At 36.5% G+C, this 27,834-nt stretch overlaps 6 protein-coding genes across 8 annotated transcripts; 1 reads left to right on the plus strand and 5 right to left on the minus strand.

The window, feature by feature from the left end:
* Positions 1 to 428: 428 nt before the first annotated feature.
* On the plus strand, positions 429 to 2,614 carry LOC126631532 (WEB family protein At1g75720-like). 2 transcript variants are annotated; one of them, XM_050301649.1, is made up of 2 exons: positions 429 to 846; positions 1,866 to 2,614. In XM_050301649.1, the coding sequence occupies exons 1-2, from the start codon at positions 682 to 684 to the stop codon at positions 2,358 to 2,360; spliced, it is 660 nt and encodes a 219-aa protein (XP_050157606.1). In that variant the 5' UTR covers positions 429 to 681; the 3' UTR covers positions 2,361 to 2,614. The 2 variants fall into 2 exon arrangements, with proteins under 2 accessions (XP_050157606.1, XP_050157605.1); XM_050301648.1 differs by having other exon boundaries at positions 480 to 846; positions 1,860 to 2,614.
* Positions 2,615 to 3,341: 727 nt separating this feature from the next.
* On the minus strand, positions 3,342 to 3,993 carry LOC126633411 (uncharacterized). The gene has a single exon (XM_050303999.1). It carries the CDS (start codon positions 3,991 to 3,993, stop codon positions 3,550 to 3,552), a length of 444 nt encoding a protein of 147 aa, XP_050159956.1. The 3' UTR covers positions 3,342 to 3,549.
* A 4,020-nt stretch (positions 3,994 to 8,013) lies between these two features.
* On the minus strand, positions 8,014 to 9,073 carry LOC126632624 (probable diphthine methyl ester synthase). The gene is made up of 3 exons (XM_050303076.1): positions 8,711 to 9,073; positions 8,498 to 8,622; positions 8,014 to 8,310 (listed from the first exon to the last, which is right to left on the minus strand). The coding sequence occupies exons 1-3, from the start codon at positions 8,858 to 8,860 to the stop codon at positions 8,076 to 8,078; spliced, it is 510 nt and encodes a 169-aa protein (XP_050159033.1). The 5' UTR covers positions 8,861 to 9,073; the 3' UTR covers positions 8,014 to 8,075.
* A 743-nt stretch (positions 9,074 to 9,816) lies between these two features.
* LOC126631617 (protein disulfide-isomerase LQY1, chloroplastic-like) lies at positions 9,817 to 11,155 on the minus strand. Its single transcript, XM_050301739.1, has 5 exons — positions 10,833 to 11,155; positions 10,660 to 10,743; positions 10,523 to 10,574; positions 10,055 to 10,211; positions 9,817 to 9,966 (listed from the first exon to the last, which is right to left on the minus strand). The coding sequence occupies exons 1-5, from the start codon at positions 10,998 to 11,000 to the stop codon at positions 9,945 to 9,947; spliced, it is 483 nt and encodes a 160-aa protein (XP_050157696.1). The 5' UTR covers positions 11,001 to 11,155; the 3' UTR covers positions 9,817 to 9,944.
* Positions 11,156 to 12,009: 854 nt separating this feature from the next.
* LOC126633375 (putative HVA22-like protein g) lies at positions 12,010 to 14,981 on the minus strand. The gene is made up of 7 exons (XM_050303954.1): positions 14,724 to 14,981; positions 13,952 to 13,994; positions 13,752 to 13,850; positions 13,608 to 13,664; positions 13,430 to 13,493; positions 13,114 to 13,323; positions 12,010 to 12,545 (listed from the first exon to the last, which is right to left on the minus strand). The coding sequence occupies exons 2-7, from the start codon at positions 13,981 to 13,983 to the stop codon at positions 12,123 to 12,125; spliced, it is 885 nt and encodes a 294-aa protein (XP_050159911.1). The 5' UTR covers positions 13,984 to 13,994; positions 14,724 to 14,981; the 3' UTR covers positions 12,010 to 12,122.
* An 8,329-nt stretch (positions 14,982 to 23,310) lies between these two features.
* LOC126631039 (transcription factor E2FC) lies at positions 23,311 to 27,834 on the minus strand. 2 transcript variants are annotated; one of them, XR_007626214.1, is made up of 14 exons: positions 27,338 to 27,834; positions 26,176 to 26,416; positions 25,927 to 26,012; positions 25,710 to 25,798; positions 25,575 to 25,629; positions 25,401 to 25,453; positions 25,264 to 25,314; positions 25,122 to 25,170; positions 24,953 to 25,018; positions 24,801 to 24,877; positions 24,455 to 24,662; positions 24,295 to 24,352; positions 24,019 to 24,132; positions 23,311 to 23,957 (listed from the first exon to the last, which is right to left on the minus strand). XR_007626214.1 is itself a non-coding variant. In XM_050301196.1 (13 exons), exons 1-13 carry the CDS (start codon positions 27,584 to 27,586, stop codon positions 24,125 to 24,127), a joined length of 1,290 nt encoding a protein of 429 aa, XP_050157153.1. In that variant the 5' UTR covers positions 27,587 to 27,834; the 3' UTR covers positions 23,311 to 24,124. The 2 variants fall into 2 exon arrangements, 1 of the variants encoding a protein (XP_050157153.1); XM_050301196.1 differs by having other exon boundaries at positions 23,311 to 24,132.

Consider the following 27,834-nt stretch of genomic DNA (forward strand, 5'->3'; position numbering starts at 1 on the left):
TAATTATTCTCCTTTTGAAATTCTCAAATTTTCGTCAACCTTGAGTTGTGGCCGCCGATCAGATTTGATAAATTACTGTTCATGTGTACCCTCTAATCCGTTCATTGGGTGCTAAAAGGGAGATTCATTGGGTGCTATATGGGAGAAGGGATTCCACACGTTATTCGCTAAACAATTAATACGATGTCATGTGTTTTTATATTTTTACATGACAGAGTCATTAATCTGGAATGTCGCAGTAAAACATCAGAATATGTAAACGCTACTACTACTTGTGGATTGTAGTCCATGTTGGTAGGCAAGCCCAATACTAGAAGAGTTGGGTTGGAATTGGTGGAGTTTGTTCTGTTGGTGTGGGTGTGTTGGGGCATTTGGCGAAGAGTCTCTCTCTATTGCCGAAGTCCACGGAGCCACCCACCCACCGCCTTTCGCATTCACAGATATGAACAGATATCTAGTGAAGTGGACGCGAAGAAACGAATTCAACCTCCCCAGTCCCTCCCTCCTATAACACCCTCCCTCCCCCTGTGAGTCCCTCTCTCTCCCCCTCACTTGTAAGCTGTCAATCTAACCAACCACCCCATCTCTCTCTCTCTCTCAAGTACTACTAGTCCAAATAAAAAACACATTCTTTCCTTTCATTATTTCAACCCTAGGAGTGCACCATTTTCCAAAGTGAACATGGAGAAAGAAGTAGGAGGAGGAAGAGGAGGAGGAATGCAAACGACGAGGACAAGGAGGGCGGAGATTGATACGAGGCGACCCTTCCGCTCTGTCAAAGAGGCCGTTGCGTTGTTCGGAGAAAAAGTTCTTGCCGGAGAGCTCTATGCCTCCCAGCTCAAACAGGTGCATCATTCATCATCAACCTTCATCACATTTCAATTTCATATCCTCCACCCGTTATATAACACATGTTCCCCTTAATTTATTTAACCACATTGATAATTGCATTAGGGTCATCAGCTAGGTTAAGGGTTACTACTTATGTTAACTAGCTTAGCTATCATGCATGTAAGTTTTTTTCCGAAATTTTTTCGTAATTTGTACACATTTTTAATAAAAAATTTGTATTTCTACAATTCATATATTCTATCGTATTGTATTGTAATCAATATTTGTATGTATTCGTGAATCTTAGATTTCAACCTCTGCAAAATGTAATTTCTTTGTTGGTCTTGCTAGAAGCTGGTCAATCATATATGCTTTTTGCTTGTGGCTGAGTACAACTTGCCCTTAATTATCATGTTTGGTGGAATATATAAAGCTAAATATGTATAGTTTGATATATTTAATTATGAGACTATAAGCAAAGAACGCTAATCATCACAAGGCCTAATTCCTTATTAATCGGCTTTTTAGGGAATCTAATCTTCTTGGCTTTCATATGAAGAGATGCCAAGTTATATGCTATGCACTTGCACTATCCCTTCCTTTTCTTTTTAAATAAAATTAACTAATGTTTATTTAGACTTTAGGAGGGCTCACAAGCAAGCAAAGCAAGCATCCATGGTTCCTTTACTATTTGTTGCACTATCAAATATCAGTATGACTCTTAATTGCAGAGATTCTAGAGTTGAGACTTTCGTGTCACGTCACTCGCACGCACATAACACATACAAAGAGGATATTTGCAAATTTGGTTTCACAAGGACCATTTTGAATGGATCTAAATGCAGGAAGATCACGTTGTGTGTGACTGTTAAAGTACAAGTGATGTGACATGAAAATCATTATACTGAAAATTTCTCCCCAAACTGTTTTACTTACATATATTTGACTGATACAATTAAAATTTTAATTAAGGGATGCATTTGATTTCGATGCTAATTGGTTTTTTTTGTAACATGATCCGTATATAGATGCAGAATGAAGCAAATAGAAATGGGCATAACCCTGCATTATCCAGAATTGGAACTGTGACAGCAGAACTAGAGGACACAAAACAAAGCCTCCAGAAAGCCAGAGAAGAAAGTGAGCTCATGGAAAACTGCCTCTCTTCTCTAAAACAGGAGCTCGATCTCACAAAGCGAGAGCTCCAGCAACTGAAGGAACGAGAGTACGAAAAACACTTCATAGAAACCGAGATTGAAGACGTCAGGACATTCGACGAAGACTCGACCAAGTTTGAAACCAAACCACAAGCATCTAGTGAGGAAGATGAAAGTTTTGAGTTCCAAAAGAAAAGGTATGTGACATTTGCAAATCCACCTTCCCTTGCGAAAGTGATGATTGCGCCGGGAGGGGTTGAGGAAACACTGGAAAGACACCCTTCTCTCAAGAAAAAGAAGAAGCCCTTGATTCCTCTGATTTCAGGGATCTTTTCTAAGAAGAAAGGAAGCTCGCCAGTCGCTTACGCTTGATGCAACATACATGCACGCACATACTTCTTGGTTCCAAGAAGAATGCATCCCAACTCTTTTCACCCTTTTTTTGCACAAGTGTATTTTCTATGTTTCAGTTCTTTTAATCCATTGCACATCTAGCTCGAGATAAGATTAAATTGTAACGTTGTATGTCGATTTGTTATACCACGTGACTGTATTCCAGTACTGCATAATAATTTCTCAACGAAAATACCTAATAAATCAGCATCCTTGAATGGAGTACCTAATAATTTAGTGTGCTTGATACCCTTTAAGCTTGCTGTTATGTTCCTTTTCATTTTCATTCTTAAACTAGTGACCTTTTTTATTTTTTATTTTTTATTATTTGAGTAGTGTATCCTTTGGTCAATTGAATGGTCCTTGATGAAATGGACTTTAATACAACGGGCCATAAAAACATAGGGCTCGAGCCACTGGACCAGGACCAGCCTTGTTATAGATGGACAGCCCGCAACAATATGTGCTTTGAGTCCTTGACATCTGACGACAAATACGGAGCATGACAGAAATTTCGATAAAATTGTCTAATTAGAGTACCTCTTAAACTGGATAGAATCATCATGGAGTAAGATCTAATTAGAGTAGCTTTCAAACTAGATAGAATCATTACGGAGTAAGATGAGACCAAAGCACAAAGAATATCATGCTTTTGTAAGAGATTCCTTTTTAATAACGTGGTCATGGTGTTCTAATGAAATTTTTCTCCTCTCAAATTAGCTAGAAACAATAGTCATTTCGCTTTTTAGGATTTTTTTTTTCTTTCATATTCAACCCAGCTCTAGTGAAAATAGTACAATGAGATATAATTTAAACAAAACTAATGCATTCATTAAGAAAAATATGGATATGTTTAGTAAAGGTTGTTTTAATTTTCATGAATACATTGGAGAATGTATAGCGCAAGCAAACTGAAACAGTACGTTGTAGGTTTAAATCCCACATTGTAAGAGACATGAATGGCAAACAAATCAAATATTTAACGTGCAACTGGATAAGAGCGTTTATCGTTACACCGAAGTCACAATACATGTTATTTTGATGCGCTTGGGATGAAAACAAAGATTGCAAATTAATTATAAGAAAAAATGAGGCAAATATTAAACACAAGTAGTAACCAAACCATATGTGATATGTGATATTGAGATTGATGCATGGGAATGATATATCAAACCATAACGTTGAATTCTCCATCATTTAAACTGCCCTCTTGGCTAGAAGATGATTTGTTAAAGAACTCGATGCAGTCAGCGATGGCCTCGTTGTAATGCGAATGCGACGAGTAGTGCGAACTGCATGAAGTCTTCGGAGGCTCAAATCTGTCACAGCTGCTGTTCCTTTGCCTGGTAGTGCTCGTAGCTCCCGACGACGACGTGCCTCTGGCCGATCGAGACGGGACAGAAAACACGAGCCTCATTATTATCTTCCTGAAGCGGTTGAAGATTTTCATTGCAGACAAGTTCAGCTTGGGAGGTTGACGATGAGGGTCTGAGCTTTGGCGATGGAGGAGGGTTTCTTGACCTACTTGTATAATAAAGCTGTGGTTTCTTGGAATATTATGCAGCATTGTATTCTCTGTGATTTTGTCCTCCGGGAAATGGAATGCTATCATGGGAGGGTGTCTGCCTTATACATATAAAATGGGAGAGAGAGATGAGGGTGTGAAGTTTCAGAGAGATTTTTCAGTGTGCCATAAATATAATTCAGTAAACTAAGTGTCATAATACAATTGGTTCGAAACTTGAAAAAAAACATTTTAATTAATTATATTATGACATTTAGTATATCGAACTATGTTTTCGGCACACTGAAATTTTTTTCGAAGTTCCATGGTGTTGATGTTATTCTATATATTTGGGAAATTAAAACTCTCTCAAGCCTCAAGGATGATGATGAGCATGCACATTCGGAGTAGGCAATGGCGTTCTCCATGTGCTAAAATCATTTGCATGGGCTTCACTTGTCCTCATGAGATGAGATACCTTTTGTTAATTAATCACACAACAAAAGCCTTCCTAAATTATATATGATTAACCTTCAACTTAATTAAAACGCTAGAGTTCAACCTAATTTTCCACTTCTTACTTGCTCATGATTCTTTTCAAGGTGATTAACTGGTTTAACACACACAGAATTTTAAAAGGCGTGCATGTGTCTGGAACTCGTTAGTGCTTCTTCATAAAACGCTTTTATGACCTGAAAAGCACTACTAAGTAGATGCTTTTGATTGCACTTATCCACAGCCTAAGTAATACTCAAATTAATGAGAAACAGGTAAATGATTATTTGACTCATGTTCATTAGTGAGTAAAAGAGACATGCCAAAAATTTACCATTCATTTTTTTAGCTTTATATTAGCTAGGTACCTGCTTGCCTGAGGAAAGCTAACCCTAATCATTGCCTTTCTATTAGTCAATTCAACACGATAAAATCAAAAGATGTGAATCAGTTTCTAGCTCAAGTTCATATCCAAGTGGTCCATACCCTGTCAGTTTCTAGCATCACAAATGGTCCTGCAAAAGCAAAAGAAACGAAGATAATTAATAATTGTTTATGGTAAAACAAAATAAGATGTATTTGTTGATTTGTCTTTTGAATTTTTATATAGTCGTCAATTTTTTTTTTTAATTTTAATTTTAGCTCATTACCTTCTGTACTTTTAAAATTAACCAATTTCTACCCTGAATTTTAATTTTAACTAATTATCCTCATGATTTTTTATAAATAGTCAATTTCTCCCCTTACGTTAGATTATAAAATTTTCATCCAATGCTTCATTCATCTAATTTTCATCATTTTTGTCCTTATACAGTTGTCATGCATGTGTTGTACATGAGATCAAGATGGATGGAAATTTTTTAAATCTAACACTGGGAGGAAAATTGGCTATTTATAAAAGTTCAGGAAGGTAATCGGCTAAATTTAAAATTCAGGAAAAAAAAATGACAATTCCATACAAGTTCAAGAGGAAATCAACAAATATGCTAACAAGAAAATGGGTATATTATTAGGAAAGATGATGAGCTTGTGAAGAGGGATAATTCAGATGATGTGGAGGGCCAGGGTTTGTTCTAATGATTTTCGCACAACATCATAATTGTGTTTAATTGGTACTTTCTTCCTTAAAGTAAAGAAAATGTATTAATCATGAGCTAAGCAAGCACCCGTCCAATGAACTTGATAACCAGACTAAATGAAGTCATCCTTTATTAAACAAAAAAAAAATTAGTTCCAAATACCTTTTCATAATTGTGTTGTTAATTGTTAATACAAACCAGACTAGGTGAGGTGAGAGGAACCTCTGATGGATTTGATAGAATTTCTGAATTTTTATTTTTTGTTGCTACTTTTAATGACAAAATATGTTTGTTTGGGCTGTAGGTGTCCGCTATCAACTGAAAACCATAATATGTTTATGGTCTCCGGATGAAGCGTATTTTTGGGCCAGATAGCGGGGCATGAGGAAATTTCGAAAATACACCTAGGGTGTCCAATGCAGAAGGATATGAGTATGACAATTGACAAGGAAAATCAAACAATATTTTTTCGTTGGAAAACAATATGAAGAAAGAGAGAGAACTTGTGTTTATTGAACAATGTCAAAAGATTACAAACCTAAGGCCAAGACAACATATTATAATATTCTCATTTTTGTTGTCATTAGTTAAGATGTGGGGTGGAGAGATTTTTCAGTATGGCCGGAACACGAGATGGTAGACCATGTGTCACTATACAAATTGTGGGATATATGTGTTAAAAAATTAATAACTTTAAATATAAAATTTCTTACCACTTATATGAAAACACGTGATGTATCACCCGTGTTCCGGTCACAATGAAAAATTTCTCGTGGGGGTGTTCTAACATTTTACAAGGTGGGTATTAACTTGGCTATAGTGCTATTGCTAACATATCACGACCCGAATATTCAACTAGAACACTGAAATCGAGGCATGTTGGCCGACACTTAAAAGGTGATGAAGTCATAATCTGAAAATGAGTAATGCTATAAATTAATACCACATTGTAGAACTAAACTAATTACTCAAGCATAGGGCGGAGCGCCTAAATGATTCGAAAAGGAGAAAATTTTCATTGTAACTGAAACACAAGTGGTACATCACGTGTTTTTATATAAGTGGTGGGAAACTTTATATTTTAAGTTATTAACTTTTTAACACACATATCTCATCATTTGTATAGTGACACGTGGTTTATCATTCCGTGTTTCGATCACACTGAAAAATCTCTCTACGAAAAGAGCGTAACAAGAATAGAGTCTGGCCGAAAACCCGATAGTAAACAGAAACCCCCATAATGCGAAAAGACCCGAAAGGATGCATCTGAGTTGATGGATATTCAGCTGGTTAATAATACTAATCAAACATCTGCTGGCCCCGGCTGATCTCTCTTCTACAATAATTCAGTATATTAAGGTAAACCAGTTAATTAGTTCAAGTGTAGAAAGCGATCGACCTCGGTTGATAGACTTCCAATAATTATCAACCTGTCAATGCATGCTAATCTACTAATTAATTTATTAGTAACTGAGTTATTAGCTAACACTAATTAGTATAAGTACGATTAGTTGGACTGCCAATTAAGCTGTAGAAGAAAGTTTTGCACGAGCCTTAATTAATTAGAAATTACAGTTTCAGTATGGACTATGGACCGCCACTGATCTATCATTAACATGATTGTACGTGCAAGATTTGTCAGTAATCTCAACGAGGATTACATTAAACATGATTTTTGCGAAACCCTAGCTACTTGTTTCCAATTATATATACTATCCGCCATAACTATTTTATCTTTGTTTTAATCTTGCAATGAGCGATCACTACGTTGATGCCATAAATTAATCGGCTTTTGCACAGTTCAATTCAAACAATCCAAACAATGAGAAGTAATATTGAGTGTGCATCTGCTCGCGCATGTTGCATCTGCATGCAATTATCATCTGTCAACTATATATGCATTGTTTTATTACTATCGTGGCGTTTCAATACAATAATATTATACATACGGATTTATCCCTGTGACAGCGGTGAACTTGTTCTACACCAGTTAATTACTTTGGAGTTGGTGATGACGAAGTTAGTGACTTGGTGAGTTTTTGTTTATTGGTCAAAGTCAAACATGAACCCCTCCATCAAGACATAACTACATGCAGTGATAATTTAAGAGAAATGTTAGGTAGATTAATTTTTTAGATCACATTGTAAACCACCACACTATGTCATATAATTTAAATAGACAGTTTCTCTAGTATTACCCATAATTTAAACAAAGAATCCAACCATCAACAACAACAACTACATCATATAATCTACAAAATACGATTCAAATAAATAATCTCTCTAGAATTACCATGCAGTAAATTCAAAGATTATCTCACGTGTGGCCCCTATTATTAGTCTTGGACTCCTGGCTATTGGTCATGGCTTTCAAGTGTTAGTAAGACCTCTCATAAATTTAAACGTGATGACTCGTGTAAGGAGACCCAGCACGAAATAAAGACTAGTTCTTGGTTTAGGTGTGTGATTTAGACACAGATAATATAAGCTAGCTAGCCAGACTCCGCCTATCACTTTATTCTGCTTCCATCATCTCTTTCAAGAAGCCAACTTGGGATGAGAGTGTATAGTAAGATAAGCATCAGCGGTGTCACTTTTTAAGCAAGTATCTAGAACTCAACCCAACAAGCATAGCGAATGCAGCCCAAGCGCACGATTTTTCTGAATCTTCTCATAAAAGCTATCCGGCCTCCATGTATTGCTGAAGAATGGTATCGAAACTGTCTCTCCGTAGTGGTAGAGTTGTAATCCACAGGCTCCAACTGCATTCATCACCGACGCATTGTGCACCACCTTGACATCAATCCCCAACTTCTTGGCTCGAACCACAATATCAGTGTGTGTCGTAGCTCTGCGTTACAGATCGAATTACGCAAGGAAAAAGCTCAATTGATCAACATAAGTCGTTATTATTTCAATCATAATTCCAACATTCTTGGGAACTAAATTTAAATTGCTTCCTCAAATCCTGCTCAAAACAAATTGCTACACCATACAAGATTTTACCAGTTGAACAGATAGAGAGAGAGAGGACATACCCAAAAGGATCGCCGACGACAAGGAAAGCGACGTCGGAAGCAGCAGCAGCAGTTAGAATTTGATCGGCCCTTTCCTCCACAGTTTCTCTATCTGCAAGTGTCACTGGCTTTCCGTACAGTTTTTCCTGCACATTGACAATGTTCAAACTTTTTGAAAAATTAAGCAAGTTTTGCAAGCAATTGGAGAGAGAGAGAGAGAGAGAGATAGAGTACGAGAGTGGAGAGGCCGTCGGAGGAGATGCCGAAGGAGAGGAGGGAAGTGTAGGCTTCGATGAAAATCTTGTCGCATTTCTTCACAGCCTCTAATCCTCTCAGAGTTATGTCCTTCTCGTCCCCCAATCCCAGTCCTACAATGTACAACATCTCTCCCTCTCCCTCTCTCTCCACTCTCTCTCTCTCTCTCTCTCTCTCTCTCTCTCTCTCTCTCTCTCTAGCTGGTTTGTAAGTCTGGAACCCTGCAAAAACCCTAGTTGGAACTTGGAAGCCAGGTGCTGCCAAGTCAATCCGACGTCGTTCTCTCTCTATACCCAGAGGCGGCCAGAGAGGAAGACAGGCCGATTCAACAGTTTATTAATCGGAGTTTTAACCAGATACTGATGTACTGTTTACTTTAAACGAAAAATCATATTTTTATATTTTTCTGGTACTACTTTCTGCACATTTATTTATCATTTTTCATTAAAACCAAAGGTTTATTTAGATTTTTCTTTACGTTTCCTTTTATTAATATCAACGTTTTAACGAAAGCCCAACTTAGTTTTTTTTTTCTTCTCTTGTCCGACAGTAATCTTTATTAATTAATGAAACCCTCTTTGTCAACCAAAAGATGATGAAAAGACTACTTAGTTTTTTATCACACAAAAAAAAATGATGGGCAATAGTGTAATTTCACAAGTTCAAATTTTACTTTTTTTATTGAAGCGTTACCTATAGGTGATGCTAAAGTACCTCCAATATTAAATAATAATAAATAAATAAAACCAATAACAAAAACGTCCAACTACCCCACGTTCCCTCTCTCTCCCTCTCTCCTTCTCATTTTCTTAAAAAATGTGTTCATACACATGAATTGTGTAAGCAAATGCTAGTTTACTCTAAACTAAATGAAATTATGGAGAGAGGATTTGAATGTTGATGCATAAGAGAAGCACGTCCGCTCTAGTAAGTGCGACTACATTTATGCTTCACAATTGTGAATTTTACGATTGGTAATTGTATGCAAAGGTGAATTAAACCAATTAGTTAATGTTAAATTCAGATCCCCTTTCATCGAAATTCAAACTCCGTTCCTAATAGATTAGTATAGTTTAGAATACCGCTTTCGACAAAATAGGTCCTCGTATCTTTGTTTGCGTACTCTTGTACAGAGAAGAATGAAGAAAATGAAAATCATGAAAAACAACAAACACAAGTAAGAGAAAGAATCGAATATCCCAGCAGACCTCGATCAGTCATCGTCTTTGAACTCTCTGTTCCAACACAAAATATACACGAATGAGTTTAGGTTCATGCATAACTGATCGATCGAATACGACCCGAATATATGAATCATGGTACCTGCGATCAAGGTACCGAGGTTGAATCCCGGAACCCTGACACGTTGTGCACGTAAACGAACCGACCCCTTCGCAGTTGATGCAGTTGGACACCTCTTTCTCGCCCCCGCCAAGCTCTACTGTCACCGTCCCACTCCCCGTGCAGAATCTGCATTTTTCTGAGACACACAACGACGTACGGTCGTCCAGTTTCATCAGTTGACACTGACAGAGACTTAAACAGCACGACACATGAGTACCGGAACTACGAGTTGTTGACACATGAGTATCTAATTCAAACACCGATATTGTTTCAAACTTGAGCACGTGTGCAGTTCGGGTTTTTTCTTTTTCAATAAGGTCTCGATGCAATTAGTACTGAAACCGCGTAAAATAAGTTGTGATTTATTTTGTAAGATTTCCGAAGCGAGACTTTGCATGCTTCACCAAAAAATATAGCTGCAAGTAAATTAGTTTGCTAATTACTTACGAGCGCCAGTTCCGTTGCAGGGGAAGCATGGCTGAGTGTTGTCTCTCTTAGCCTGCAGTTAGCATTACTAATGTTAAATTAATTATCTACAAACTACTTAATTAATCGTATTTAGATACCGAATCAAAAGGACTCACAGCGCTGTCGATCTGTGTTTCGTAGAAAACCGGAATGCCAATCCCAACCGCAACACTCGCAAACCCTACTGAGATTGCCACTACCTGGAAATTCATGCTTATGTCAGATTCCAAAACAAAACCCTTCGAAATCGAGATTTTGGAAGGAAAAGGAGCGGGGAAAGAACGGAAACCGTGTTTTGATCGAGATCAATGGCTCTGATGCCTGGATGCGACTTTGGCGACCGTTGATTTCCTGCAAACTTGTGGGGCACGCGTAAGGAAGAAGGGGAGGTGGAGAGCTTGAGGGGGCAAGAGAGGAAGGGAGAGTGGAGGCGGGGGAGTGACGGTGCTTGCGGCATTTCCACGTCAATTTTCTGGCGAATGCGGAGCGATGGTGGAGTTTGGATATGTGGGGTTGGCAGTTGCCTCTAGTTTCAGCCACCAAACAGTTGAAAGCTTTTCCTATCACAAACTCAACGTTCCTCCTACGTGGCTCCCTAGTTATAAAAAAAACCAAAAAACACAAAACTAAAAGAAAATTCTTTGGAATTTGAATAAGTTGTATGGAAGCTCAATACCATTTAGATGCGTCCAACCCATCTAAATCGTGAGAGAAAAATTTCAGTAGGGCAGTCTGATCACGTGATTAGTCATATCATTCTTAATAAAGAGAAAAACTTATGTCTAATCGATTGTATATGGCCTGAACAGAATCGGGTGGTACCATGGGTAAGAACAGGACAAAGGGCAATACCCAGGGTCTTGTTTTGTGTGTGACGGGTGAACCTTCAAATTCACCCTCAAATAAGAGAGTTTTTTTAATCGTGAGAAGAAAATTCGGTAGGACAGTCTAATCACGTGATTGGTCAGATCATTCTTACAAAGAAGAAAAAACTTATGTCCATTCAATTGCATATATGTCTTAAACAAAATCGAGTGGTACCATGGGTAAGAGCTGGACAAAAGGCAACACATGGGGGTCTTGTTCTGTGTTTGACGAGTGAACCTTAAAATTTGCCCTCATATAAGGGGCATATTTTTCAATGTGCCAGGAACACAGCTTGGTGTACAAAGTGTAATAAGACAATTGATTAGAAACTTGAAAAAAAAATCCAATCAATTGTATTATGACACTTGATGTATCGAGTTATATTTTCGGCACATTGAAAATTTTCTCCACATAAGGAGGACTCCTCGTGTGTTTGTGTACCATCCAACCCTAGGTGCCACTGTACTGAACATTTTCACACGACACCGCATTGTTAGATTGAAATACCGTCATTTTGACATCCCGAGTGCAATTGAAGCAATATGCGAGTTTGATGTTTGAACTGCCCTGTGAAACATCAGACCGGTCCACGGTCCAGCGACCAAAAAACGAATGAAATAGAAAGCAGAGGATGCCAAATTTACATCACGGTTACAGCAACAATTCAAAGAACCATCGTTGTCCACCTACGCAAATCTAAAAATGTGAAATTTCAACGGTTTCCTCCAGAGCGTGCTTTCCTCAACTTTCCACGCGTGGCCCGAATGGTTTCCTCCATGACCGTCTCTTTCGGGGGAGGATTTGTCTCTTCAGGTGCCGAAGAGGATGGTGCTGCGTCAGTCTGCGTCGTTGCAGCCTCTTCAGTTGGGGTGGTTTGGCTACATGATTCAGATGCAGCTGCTGTTGCTGTGGCTTTTTGAGTAATTGAACCTGCCGTTTGAGGGGCAGGTTTAGGCTTTGGTGATGGTGCTAAGGCTTCCACTATCTCCTTTTGGTCCTTGCTTGAAGAAGTACTGGAAGTGGGAGACGGCGGTTCCTCTGGTTGTGATTGCGTACTTGCAGCAGGCTGGCGATTTGGAGGTGGTGTGGTGGGTTGGCGAGCAGCAGGGGGTGGGCGCCTAACACCTTGTTGTGGCTGCAATTTCAAGAGTAACTTTTTCAGCAGAGGCAAAAACCTTGTTATAATTTTTTCCTTGATGAGCGGTTCCACATTGTATAGCGCAGTACGGCCTATATGGTAATAATAAACAATAAATATCGTGCAATGAAGGCGAGATGCACGCACGCATACCGGAATGCAGGGTACAAAAGAGATGCGACGTACAATCAATAACTCATGAAACAACAAAGCATTACTTTCAAGCCGGTATCAACCTCCCCAAGGCATGAACGATCATCTGTAACTAAATGAAGAAATATATATAAACACACACACAATATCCCGAAGTTCAAACAAAATAACCTTGAACAAGTACTTGAAAGGACTAATTTAAAGACAAGATGGTGAAAAGGCAAAAGCCTAGAATTAAAATGCCAACATAACAATTCAACATGCACAAAAAAATCAACATCTGGATGATAAAAGGACAATAACGTTTTGATAACTTGCTCCAACTGACTGGGTGGCCAGAGATGTTGCAATCAATAATGATGGGACATAATGGTAAAACTGAAAACACCAAGTCCAAATCATGTCATCGTACCTGAGCAGGGCGAGGCCTTGGTGTCGATTGTGCAGCAACATACTGCAAGATATCAAATATTCTCGTCTGACCATAGCTTGCAGCTCTTTGCCAATACACAATGGCCATGTCACCAGCTCTAGTTTTTAGTTCCAACAAGTTCCTATCAATTTCATTTTCATGCTTCGCAAGATATGGTCTAAAGAAGGAATCATACACATAGGTCGTTCCCTGCAACACAGAGATAGTTGTGTGAGTATAAGGAAAGTTATACTGATAAACAAACAATTAAATAAGCTAATAATCTCAGTCCAAAATCCCTTACGGAATCCTGTACCTTTGTTTTCGGAAACCACAGATATATAATGAAGAGCAACTTAGCTTCGCTATACATGGGAACCCTGCACGAAACAAACAAACAACAACAAAAAAAAAAAAAAAAAAGAATGAGACAACGAAGTGGCACAAAATAAGCATATTTGAAATCTCGCAACATCCAAACACAAATCCCCTACCAGGAAACAAAAGCATCACCAACTCTCTCACATACAGTCAAAACAGCCACCAAAATCCTGAAATTCAAGCATGAAAAGCGGGTCATCGCTACAAATCACAAGGACAAATAGATAACTATCTTAGACACAAGACGCAGTTGATACCAATACTGGCACCAAAAGCGAAGCTGCTCAATCTCCGGCTTATTCTTTTCAACAGTTTTGTAGCACTCATAAGCTGGATAAGCATAGCCAAGAGCCATCCTGTCAAGTGCCAACATGGAAAACGGGGAAGGTCAGAATTTGACAATAATCAAACGTCCTTTGAAACGCAACCAGAAAGCGAGGGTCAATCATTCACATACACAAGTGTTCTGGTAAGAAAGGATCCTATCATCTTTTGCGTACCTGCCCATACACGAAAATAACCGCTTGGTCATACACGAAAAGAAACATAAAATAGCTCACTTCAATACCAAACAACTCCCGATTTTTCGAGATACAACATTTCAATTTTCGGATATACTTCTTGAACTTTAGCAGCAGAACAGGATGAATTTGTTTTCGATCAACATAACCATTCAACAAATTAAGAGCAGAACAAAATCACAATAGGTAAAGCTGATACAATATTCAGAAATGTTGATCTTCAAGCACATTGTTTTCGCTTCGGTTTCGAGGAATTTGTCAAGTATTTGACCTGAATATATTCTAAATCCCTGGAAACCAAAACGAAAATGTATGTGAGCTCAGTTGAACTTGAGCTTGGATTTGAATTTGGGATTAGCAAAATCCGAAATTCAAATTCTTCAAATTCAAATTCAACTGAGCTAAGTGAACGATCAGATTTGTAAGAACAGCCACTGAAGCATACGATTACACCGCACAGAAATTAAAACTTCTTAACATTTGGAGACAACATACGCATTACAAGAACTAAAAGCAAAAAAATTAAGAAAAAAAGGCAAAAAAAAAAACAATTTAATTTCCTAAATTGAAATTATGAATGCAATAATCTGATGCTGATAAGAATCCAGATATCATCCAATCTCATTTTTCATGAAATAAAATCGGTTCACGAAAATATTCAAAAAATAAACAGTAACAATTAGAGTTTTAGAGAGAGAGAGAGAGAACCGCTCGAAGACTAATTTGAAATTTGAACGGAATCAGCGGATTGAAAGAAGGCACTGAGCAGTGAGAGAGTTAACAGAAAACTCGAATCGCCGGACAGGTCGGAGATCGCCGTCGCGGGAGAACGGCGCCGATGAAAGGCTCGAAGAACCGTTACGGTGTCGGCGGCGTAATAGACTGAGAAGGAGAGAGAGAGAGAGAGAGGTGTTTGTGCCGTTTAAATTACCATATCTTATGTTTCGTTGGTTTTGCTTTTGCTCCTTTGGCGTCGGATTTGATATAGCGGTGAGTCTTTGCCTTTCGGTTCCGTCATCACGGAGAGCCGGTTCGCTGTGTGCGTGTGTATATTGTTACCAACGCCACGCGATACGCACTAGGGCTTTAATCACCGTTAAGGTTGAAACTCACGGCTCACGTTTCCTCTTCCTTTGCATCTTTACAGGATAGGGCTACACCGCGATCGTGGTGACCTGTGATGCTAATACAACAATACGTGTAAATTTCTCTTTACATAACATTATATTATTACAAAATGACAAATAATAATATACACGTGTTATATAAATTATTATTTTTTTCTCTAAACTCGCACTTGTTATCAATCTGGTTTATAATTTAAAAAAGTGGAGTGAGATATTATGACATTAATAAATTTGTGATATCACGTGACAGTGCGATTGGAAACTTTTCAGGATGCGCATTGATGCCTTGACAAATTTCCATTTGAAGCATGGTTTGCTTTCTGTCCTTTGCCACTTCAAGAGGAGTAGAATTTTATGTCCTTCAAATCCTCCACTCTTCTCTAACGTTTTTTTTTTTCTCTATAAAAAAAATCTGAATATGATGTTATTCTGTGACTTAATCGTGACTGTTCTGAGACTAAAAGAAATAAGCATTGGGAGAGGTACTTTATAGAAAAACCATTATTTTAGTGGCAATTTGGTCAACTAATAAGGTGGGTTAAGATGTTGTGATTGAGTAGAAAGTATATGATTGGGATGGGACAATGGACAGGGATGGATAAAAAATTTGCTTACGGAAATAACGGTAACCTCTATGATTTGACCGCTCTGTCCCAAAAACAAAAGAGAAATGCTAAGGAGAAAGTGGACTGAACAATTGTCTAATGTTATTCTTCTTTATAAGTAAATGAGATGTATTATGTTTGATTCTCGTCTTTGAACTACATTATTATAACTCATCCACTATAAAACTTAGTTTACTCCTTCATAACGCTCTTAATGTAAATAATATCATTTGTTCAAAAAAAAAAGTGAGACTCTTCATGGATTCTCTGTCATCTCATGTGTCATAGTGTTTTATAATCTTGACACGATAATTAATGTTAAAATATTAGATGACAAAGAGTTTATAAAAAGTTCCACTTTGAAAGAGAATCTTCTTAGCATTTCTCGAAATAAATATAACATTTGACTGTTGTCAATTGAATAGGATTGTCTAATCACATATGAGGTTCTATATGATTTGATCCTACCCATTCGAATTTTATTAAGGGTGAAAACATTTTTGTTCATTGTGCGATAGGTTAAAATTTATTTTGGTCATTGTGTTGTCAATTTAGCCAATTTAATTAATGTGTTGTTATAAGTTAACAATTTTAGTCACTTCCATTAGTTTGCAGTTAAAAAAACTATTAAATTATTTGCTAATTAAGTTTTCAAATTCTTTTATTGATTTTATCTGTTTAATGAATATTTTAATATATTTTTAACTTCAAACTATGAAAGTGACCAAAATTATCAACCTTCAACAACACAGTGATCAAATTGGCTAAATTAAAAAACAGAGTGAACAAAATAAATTTTGACTTATAACATAGTGACCATAACCCTTTTATTAATTAGAGACCATGAGGTTAGGATTTTTATTTTGCTTGAGCTATTTTCTAATTTGATTTAAATTAGAAAGAGTACAATTTGAACTTAACTGTAAACGAGATAGCACAATACTAAGTTAAGTAAGTATCAATTTTGTCATTTATATGAGTTGAACAAAAAAAGATATTCTTTACGAATGAAGAAGAATATTAATAATTTACGAGATCGCTCAACAAGACGGTGGGTTTTGGAGCAAGTAAATTGGGCTGGAGTTGGTAGCTAGAGGCTAGCTTGGTAAGGCTCTCTGACAGAGGAGTTGGGCTATCTGATATAATATAATAGAGTATAGTGCTGTAATTCTCATCTCAGTGTCTTATTTTCTCATCTAGTTTTTAATAAACTATTTAATTACAAGCTTGCTCATTTGTAAAATGACTAATAAGGACCTTAAAAGATGTATAATAATAATAATAATAAATTGGACGAGGTTCTAAGTACTGGTTTGGTACTAATGTGCTTTTATAAAAAGTGGGTATAAAAAAAAGCTGAGCTCAAAAAGGTGTTTGGAAAACACTTAAAAACAGCTTATTTTCACAGTTTTGGGTGAAAAAAAAACTAAAAATGTGAAGCAGCAAAAATGGGTTTATTCTCACAACACAGCAGAAATAATTTTTTTTTCAAAGTACAGTAATATCAAACCAGCCCTCCCACCCTCTTCTTGCTTTATCTTTTAAAAAAAATGAAAAGTTTGAGCGCGATTCTAACTCCCACCCTCTTTTTACTTTATCTTTTTTAAAAAATAAAAAAGTTGGGCGCAATTATTTTGTTAAATAAACACGTTGGGAATGATTCTAACTCCCGCCCTCTGTTTAGAAACATTTATCTACCCTTAAACTCTAGCTCATATTTCCATCTCTTTTCATTTAGAGAAAACAAAAAAATTGAACTTAGAAGATGACGTTTTCATTGAAGAGATAGAAGACGATGTTTCCATTGAATAAGTGTAAGATGACATTTTCATTGAAAATGTAAGAAAATAATGTTCAAATCATATATATTTTTCTAAGAGACAAGTTTATAATTTTAGATAATATATTAGAGATTATTTTAGGAATATCAGTGAGTGGAGAAGTAACATTTTAATTTTCTAAATTTTTTTTAATAGACGAGATCAAAATATAAGTAGAAAAATAAGACATTAAGATGAATCTAGTAGTTCTCACGAGTAAAAGATTATGCTCCTTTAACCCTTTTCGCTGTTTCCAAAAAGAAGCAAGATATAGCATTTTATTTTAATCCGACAAATAATTTAAAGTTAAAAAGTGCAAATGATAAATGAGATTCTCCCAAGTCTACCGTGGCCATCGAGTGTCCATTTACACGTCAATTCCATCATTCATTTTACAAGAGCAGAAAAAAAGAGACTTGATGGTAATTGTGTTACTGGTATTAAAGTGAAAAATCACACCAAAGAGAACAAGGGTGTTTCCTTTGTGTTTTTGTCAACCACAAGGAAGCCAAAAGAACCCTTACCTACAAAGAATAGAGGAAATCGTAGTAATGATTCTTTAATTTTAATTCAATTAGAGCAATAATTATGTTGAGAATGAATCATACACTGATGAGAATAAAGACTTTGGATGGGCTTATAAGTAAGTTTGACTACTCCCTAAATTATCAATTGATTTTATGATGGAACTTTAACTTTCTTCTTGGTACCAAAGCAGGTCATTTAACTAAAAATCTTTGACCAATGGTTCCTTAACTTATTAAAACGTGCAGTTATGGTCTTTTTCGTCAACTCCGTTAGAAATTCCGGTGAAATGAGTCTCATGCCACGCACGTGAGGGTGAATCAAATAGCAAATATGAAAAATCAAATGAGAAAATTGTAGAAATTGTCCATCAACTTTAATCCAATTGGAGAAATAGTCCTTTAACTTTAACCAAATTAGAGCAATGGTCCATCAACTTTAACCCAATTGTAGCAATGGTTCTTACAACATGACTCATTTTGACGGATTTTCTAATGGAATTGACAAAAAGGATTATAGCTGCACGTTTTGATGAATTAAGTGACCAATGGTCACATATTTTTAGTTGAATGACCATTACTCCAATTGGGTTAAAGTAGAGAGATCATTGCTACAATTTTCTCCAAAAGAATATGAGGAGAAAGACTTCACGGTACTGGCACGCTCTCATCGTGGTATGTCGTGTCAATGATATATTGTAATGTTTAAATTTACTTTTACATAATATTGATTGTTAACACCTAGGAATATACTAAGAAGACTCTCTCAAAAGCTAGACTATCCATTAACTCTCTGTCATTTCATGTTTTTTGCACAATGTTTCATAATTTTACCACGAAAATTGACATTAAACTGTGAGGTGACAGAGATTCTATGAAGAGTCTCACTTTAAGAGAATCTTCTTAGCATTTATCTAACACAAAATACTACGTTAAAACTATACTCATGTCATCAAAGTTGTTCTTCATCGTAAGAGACAAAAAGGGAGAGGCATGTAGAAAGTGGGGAAGGTTTTCGAAGCCTTGGATTCCACATTTCTGGCAAATGAAATCATAGCTAGTGGAAGCAGTTGGATAGAGTGGTGGTCCAAATAATCCTATGGCATTGCATTTCATGGGACAATCGTCCCCTCCCCTCCCCTGGCTTCTTCTTCCCCTCATGTGCCTGTAATTATTTATGTTTGTTTGTTGGCATGTCTTTCTCATACCTTTTACCCTTTACCCCCACCCATTTTTTCTTTCTTTACTTCTTTTACTTATTTGCTTGTCCTTTTCATAAACCTTCAAATGCTCTATATTTTTCTTTGAGTGCAATTTTGCTCATCACTTTATTTATTACTATTAGATGAATTTAAATTTTGAGATTTATGTCTATTTATTGCACAAATTTCGAAATTTAAATTTATTCAACGATAATAAATAGGGTGATCAGCGTCACCGTTATTTAAGGGTGGTGAGCAAAAATACTATCTATTTTTCTCTGCTCTTTTCCTTTTTTGGTACAAAACATACCCCCAGTCTCCCTTATAATTCTTTCCAATGTAGGGAAAATTTGAAGCGGTCCTTACTTACTGTAGCAATTCTTTAAGTATATTTTGGACATAACCGAGTTGGCTAGAGTCGAGAATAGTGTGTTCTTATAATTTGTGAAACTATACAATTTTTTTTTTAAATTTTTGTAGAGACAGATTAGACGAGATTAGCTCTTCGTCAACAGTCGCGTGCGAGGCACCAACCCTCTCCCAAAGGAGAAAGGACCGTTGCACCCAGAAACCCCCCGCCCGTCCCCCCTCTACAAGATTTTATTAATAATAAGAAGAAAAAAGGAAAAGTAGAACAAACGGGGGAACTAGGCCAAAACCCGCTAAAAACAATTAATTAAACTAGTCCATATCATTTTCATTTGTGAAACTATACATACTTTTGGGAAGGGGATTTGGTCAATTTTTTATTTTTTGTCAAAAAAAAAAAATGACCAAAGATAATTGAAGTCACTTGATAATTGTTATCACCATCTACCTACTTTGTTGTATGCATTATTTGGGAAGAAGGGATGGGCAAACTGTTATCTCTACCATCAATTACTCTCTTTTATAATAATAAGTGCAACTCCACAGCTGATTTTTACTGTTTTCCATTCAAAGAAATTAATTCATGGCGGTTCTCATATAAAATGGCAAAATTTTATTATGCTCCAGTTTTGTGTATGACATGTACCAGATGAATGTAACGTTGAACGTACGACCAAAGATACAATAGCTAAGCCAACAAGGATTGGTTGAGTTGGTAAGATCGTTCTCTTCGCTAGATCATGACCTAGGTTTCAGTTTCACTGTAGTAATCCATCTTGATAGGTGATCTATAAAAACTAAAAAAGAAACTAAAACCTTCTCTATAAGTCTTCAAAAAGCTTGTGATGTACTCTGATCCTAAAATAAGGTAGCCTCCCACCTCCCTCGACTTATTGTTACCAAAAAACATAATTACAGCAACTAAAAATTTAACAGCTAAGGATTTTAATATGCACTATTTACCAGTGCATACTAAAAAAATCGTATTACGAACTCATTCCGTTGGTCTTACAGTACATAATTTGACTCATGAATCATGAGAGAGAGGAGAAAATGATCAACATCGGGGTCTAAACACGTGTAACCTAAGCTCCACCAAATCTGATTGTGATTTGTATGGTCTTTATTGTGGTTTGTGAGTACATGGCCAATTGAAATCCTTGTGGAGATACTCCAATCATATATGTTCATTGTACATCATGCAGTTAGAAATTATTGTAAATTTTTTTATTTAAAATTGAATATAAACGATACCTGATAAAAACTGATCGCATGATATACGATAAACATATATGATTTGAGGATTTCCGAAATCCTCACAAAGAGAATCCAGCAACGATCCTCTCTCATTGAAATCCTACTTTAATTGATGGTATTAGTATTAAAATCCGTCGTAGATAAGAACTGGGAAGTTAGGTAAAATTTTGGTGGCTTTTCTTAAATAAACGACTTGCAGTGACAGCATATCCAACTCTAGCTGCTATGTCGGACATTACAAATCCTTTTAAATCATGTCGAGGAAGGCTAGTGGTTGGATTACAGATTAAATAACGACCCCACAATTACCTCCCTCATGTAATATGTCACCACCTACTAATTTTATAAAACACATAACCTTAGATCAAAATGTCAGACCATGTGACATGTATGAACAAGATAATAACTATACTATTAGTATTATTGATTCTTCGATTATGTAATTGTTTGATATCGTATCGACATGCTTATCAGGGCCGGTCCAGAGATTTTTGAGGCCCGGGGCGACGTAAAAAAAAGTGCCCTAACTTTATGTAAGAAAATTATTTATTTTCACATATAAGATATCGAAAAAATTATACTTAGAAAAACACTTCAAACTCAATAATTTAGAAACACAGAAAGACTAATTTATTTTGTATTGAGAGAGGGAAACAAAAAAACTTCGGGCTTATAAGTAGATAGATGATGAGTTTTGTTTTCCATCTGAACTTTGAATATGTTTTTGAATAAATCGTGAGGTGTTTTTTTCTTATTTACTAACCTTGTCAATATGGGACTAAAAAATAATGATGTTTTCTAGTCTTTAATTGATATGTATTATTAATGAATGGGTACTAAATTATACATTGGGAGACTTTGGATGCGGTCCCTAGTTATGAACAATTTTTGACTGAAACTTTGTTGGTTTTCAATTTTTGATCCAAGTCCCTAAAATTAATTGATAATTTATTTCTATGTACGTTACTATATTTTTTAAATTAAAAATTAAAATTTATAGTTGTTTATATTAATGAGATTTTAAATAAAAAACATAATTTGTGGGATTAAAAATATTAAAATATAAATATACTATTGTGTGTGTGTGTAAACATGGGTACATTCATAAAAAATAACCAAAAAATTATTGTATCAAAACATGGGTACATTCTTCAAAATGGGTACATTTAGCAAAAATAAAAATGGGTACAAATAAATTAAAAAATATGGGTACAATACAAATAAAACTTTAAAAAATATGGGCACAAAAAGAAATTAATATATGGGTACAAATTAAAATTGAAAGGAAAATTGGTACAAATTAAAAAAGGGTTGCAAATTAAAAATGGGTACAAACTAAAAATAAAAATATATGATAAAAAATTTAGCCATAAATATAAATATACTAATTGTAACATTTTTAATATTAAATGAATATATTTATAAATAAAAAATATTTTATTAATGAAATAATTAATGATATTATTAATACAAAGGACCTTGATCAAAAATTGAAAAGTAATAAGGTTTTAATCAATAGAGTAGTAAAAATAAGGATGAAAACCTAATTTTCTAAATTTATACTCTTATAAAAAAATTTGTAAAAAAAGGAAAGTAAATAAGCACACATGATGTTTTGAACCCAAGACCTCCTTATTATTTTCAAATGACAAACCACCACTTCTACTTAAATTTCTGTATCTTTGAATCAAATTTTATAAATTTATACTCTTATAAAAAGAAATTTGTAAAAAAAAGGAAAGTAAATAAGCACACATAGTGTTTTGAACCCAAGACCTCCTTATTATTTTCAAATGACAAACCACCACTTCTACTTAAATTTCTTTGTCTTTGAATCAAATTTTATAAATTTATACTCTTATAAAAACATATATAAATATAACACCCTAATAATTTTGGTGCCCCTAATTTTTTTGGGCCCTGGACGGTCGCCCCACCTGCACTGGGCCTGGGCCGGCCCTGATGCTTATAAGTAAAAGCCTACGTTGAAAGAATATCACAACATGACATCATCTTGTTGCGTTATCTAATCAATCAACGAGTCAACCGAACGAGTAAGACCTAAATGGACCTGATACACCATCACAGTTGCAAGTCAATCCAATACCGCAATGTCATGTAGGGTGAAATTAACAAGTGACACTGTTATTGGATCATAACAACACCGTAACGGTATACCTATCATTCCAAGGTGTTCTCTAGGCTCGCTGAATATGGGCTTCTGCCAAATCTGGGCCTTCGAATTCCAAATCTTCGACATTGGAGCCCAGGTAGACGAGCCTAACTCCGTTGTGAATCGTTCACGCCAAAACGTGGGGAATGTAGCTTCAGAAACACTGTATTTCTCGACTTTTTTTTTTTAATGAACAAAAGATTAGACGAGATTAGCTCTTCACTAATGATGACGTGCGAGGCACGTATTGCTCATTGACCTTGATTATGCATAAAGCTAATTCAGACACTGCTGCAAAATCATTGGGAAAAAAAAGAAGGAAATTTCTAATTAATTTAGCAACTTCTATCCAATGTCTAATGTTTACGATCAGGTAGTAGGATGTCTTCCCCTTCGGCCTTGCCTTCCTCGGCTTATTGTTGACTCCGATGACCCTACCGGACATTATTCCCAACGCTTGTTCATAAGTAACCGAAACAAGCTAAACCACATACGAAATTATATTGCATTCACCAGATCGTAGGTTTAAGCCTCCCCTCCAACGAACAAAGATTCCCAACTATCACGCAACCGGAGCTCCAAAATGCATACAACTTCTTTCGTTCATCTATAGAAAGCAATCCTCATCTGCATCTCTGAACGCGGAAACTTGATCTTGAAAAACTTCATCGAAACCCCTACAACTGCCATAGCTACAAAGTCGATAAGCTATGGTTCGACTAAAACTCATCATTCCTCAGTCTTCAGATGACACATATAGGCTGCCTAAATGGTCAGGCAGCCATCTAATTGGCATCCTCGCCGCACATTATCAAAACTTTCCAGCAGTAACTATAGATTATACTAAAACAATAGAAAGTTCTAACTACACCTTTGTATGGCAAAACAAGAAAGGAATATGGTATATCCCTCATGTCGTCTGGAACAATCAACTACCTGATTCCATCTACACTACGGTCAATGTTCATTGCCCAACGCTGCGCTACTCTTCTTAGAACGGTCTTGAAGGAGGTTTTTGCTTTGGGTCCGTGCCTAATTCGCTGTAGGTTCCAATATAGAAAGTCTTTAGTAATTCCCCGTAAGCCTACATGGCCACATCTAATCCAAATCTGATTTGTTTTTACAAGGAGAGGTGGAAGATGCAGCCCTCGGCGATTAATTCTAAAAGATTTGGGGCAAAAGAGAGGAAGGAAGTTGCTTACCCCATAGATCTGTAAGGCTAACATCAGGTTCTGATCTAAACCAATAATCATCATTGGCCTGCAAAAATTATCATTCACAAATCAGTTAATTAGGTTAACTATGACCGATGATAGATACATACTAAGTACACTTCAGAAGCTACATGGAAGAAAAACTTGCATCGAAATGTGAAGGAATAATCTTCTGAATCCCAGAAGATGCCTCTGAGCTTGGTAATCTGAGAGTTTCACAAGTATTTTTCTCGCCCTGATGACATGAAGACATCCCTCCATCTTCCGCATTGCAATAGTCACTACGATTGCAAGAAGATGAACCCGCTAATTTTGCTTTCTTCAAAACAATACTCTCGAGTTGACATTGGTATTTGCTACAAATATTGAGAATAAAGGTTACACACCAAAGTGTAAAAACGTAGCCTATGCATGTAATTCGGAAATAAATTCTGCGACATATGTTTGTGACCATCCATATAGCTTTAGCCTATGCAGGGAAGAGAAATTAATACCTCAAGAGATACACATCTATAGGTCCTATCGTGCTTTTGACAATCATCCTAAACTGCCTTTGTTGAAAAGAAATATCCTGATCAATCAAAAACTGAGTTAGCTATTAATGCTATTCCAAAATTCACAAACCACATCCGTCGAAGGTACCCACCTCATCAGGATCAACAACTTCAATATAACTAGCTTGAGGAGCTTTTATTGCAATAAGTGTTTGATTCTGTGACAACAAAACCAGTAAGAAAACAGTGAGATTCATGAACAGGTAGAAAAATAAAGCACTATGTAATTAAAGTTTTTAAGTTTCACAGGAAAAAACTGACCTGGAAGCAATGAAGACTTGAAATATCTTCCTCCGTCAAAAATAAGTACCTAAAAAGTGAGATGTTAGCGGATTATAAAGTATTAAAAAGATAAAAAGATGTAACGTTGATGCAAGGAAAGACAACAGGATTGAGACTATACTTTTTATACTTTTCATCTTGCTCCAGGGCCCTTAGAAGCTCTTGCTTTTCCCTGGAAAAATAACGTCTTGATAGCTCAACATACAAGAGAGATCAGAAAACATCTCAAAGCGTCTGTTTAAATTCTAAAGAACCAACCTTATGGCGTCATCAAGCCTGCATTCCTCCTCAAATAGACTTTCAACTTCATCCTGAAACAAAACCAAAAGTTCTGTGTTGTTAGATCAAATCATGCATAGAAAGTATCAAACAAAGGGAATGAGCAAGAAGTTAACTAATGAACACGATCCAAGTGATTATAATTGAAAGCACCTTTAGTCTAGAAACATGATCATCCAGCTCGCATGGTGTCGGCCCATCATATCCCCTGTCATTAAAGTGCACTGGTCAGATCAATCCATACATAGAAAGTATCAAACAAAGGGAAGCGAAGATTGATAAAATTACTTCCAACGTATGTGATTCTTTGAAGTTTTCTCTACCAAATTTATTCCTTCAAGAACGTTCGTAATATCATATATCCTCCTCTTTTGAACCTGTAATAACCAATATGGTATAAACAATTACACAAGGAAGATTTGATATGTTATTACCCAGACATGAGATATAACACCAAGTGCTTGTTAAAGTCTCAATACTATGATACCAAAGACATTTGATATACCTCCAACACCTCTGCTGTTCTATTCAAATCAAGGGTTCTATCCTTGGCCTCGTAAATTAGCTTGATAAATTTCTTGGTTAACAAGCCTGCAAACAACATATTACATCCCTTATTAGCCTTGAGCTACACATACAGGGAAAACATCAATACTCAACAGCACATACTGAATGAATGCCTGTAATAAGTGTTCTAAGTGTGCGCATAGTTAGAGGGATAGCTCCAAATTATTTCTTTTTAATCTCAACTTACCTAAAGAGTTGTCAAAACGGCAACCAATAGCTTGAGCTGGACCCAGACCATTACAAAAGTCCGCAGTTGATCTTTGAGTCCCAACTTTGGTATGCTTAGGAACCTTTAGTTTACCATTATGCTTTGCACTTGAGCAGGACTGTGGTAGAGGTAAGATACCCTTCATTACCTTGCTTGGTCCAGCAGCAGCTTCTTGCCCACCAATCTGAGCGTCGTTATCTATTTCCTGTTTTGGTCTCAACTGCAGTAATTATTGTATATTTAGAGATGTGGAAAAAGAATACACGAGCAGGCTAAAAGTATGCTATGAAACATTTGTACAACACAACCATAAAATGAACAGAAATCGCATTCAGACACACCAGCAAGTGCTCTCAAAGACAAGTCATGCATACTTTAACTAACAGCGACATTCTCAAGTCTTTAACTAAAGAGATACATTGCGATTGTATAAGTTGTGCAATTTTATAGTTCATATCATTGAGATTGTAAAGAATGTTACTCGCTCACGCGTTTAACTAAAGAGATACATTGCGATTGTATAAGTTGTGCAATTTTACAGTTCATATCATTGAGATTGTAAATAATGTTACTGTCACGCGTGTAGGGAAATTTATTACGGTAAGAAAAAAGGGAAAAAATCTCTATAAATCACAATAAAGAAGCCGATTGCGCAGTTAATGAGCGCAGACAGAATGGCCAATCGATCATTTAAATTAAAAAGGAAAAATTAAGCCGCCGTCCAATAAAATCCACGACTAATAATCAGCAACAACGAACTAAACAAACAATTAAGAAGCAGTAAAATCCTCTAAATCTTTCAAATACAATAAATCCAAAACCGAATCTTTGAAAACGAAGAAAACAACGACGGTGATCATACTTCACGGAATCAATAACAAACACAAAATCAATTCAAGAAATCTCAATCGAAAAAAGACGGCGCCGATGAGCTACCAGTACTAAACAAACAATTAAGCAGCAGTAAAATCCTCTAAACCTTTCAAATACAATAAATCCGAAACCGAATCTTTGAAAACGAAGAACAAGACGAAGAAAACAATGACGGTGATCATACTTCACAGAATCAATAACAAACACGAAGGCAATTCAAGAAATCTCAATCGAAAAAAAGAAGGCGCCGATGACGTGAAACGCTCACCGAAAGCTTAGCCAAAGCGGAACGGGCGTCCACGGTGGCGAGAGAAGCAGAAGCGTCGCCGGAGAGGCGGCGGCGGTCGGAGCCGTGGGAAGGAGCGAGAGCGGGAAATAACTGTGGGCGGAGACACTGGGAGGGAGGCAAAGGCGAGTACCGGTAGCTCATATGGCTCTGAGTCTGGGAGTGCGAGTGGAGGAGTTGGAACTGGAATTGCGACGGGCGGAGGAGGCGATTGGGATCCTCCGTCTCCATGGCGGAGGAGGGAGCAGCAGAAGAATTGAAGAGGAGGTAGGGTTTTCGTTTGCTAGTTTTGCGAATTTAATTAACTCTTAAATTTGTGAGTGTTTAAGTTTTAAAGGGAAGAAGGAAGCCAAACGCGAATGGAACTCGAAACGCGAGGAGAGAGAGGAAGCGGCGTCGGTCAAGTGACACAACAGCGGGAAACGCATGCGGGTGAGTTTCGAATGCGCTCGCCCCGCCTTCCTGCCGTCACCCTGAGA

Source organism: Malus sylvestris, chromosome 8, assembly GCF_916048215.2.
Source record: "Malus sylvestris chromosome 8, drMalSylv7.2, whole genome shotgun sequence".
Taxonomy (NCBI): domain Eukaryota; kingdom Viridiplantae; phylum Streptophyta; class Magnoliopsida; order Rosales; family Rosaceae; genus Malus; species Malus sylvestris.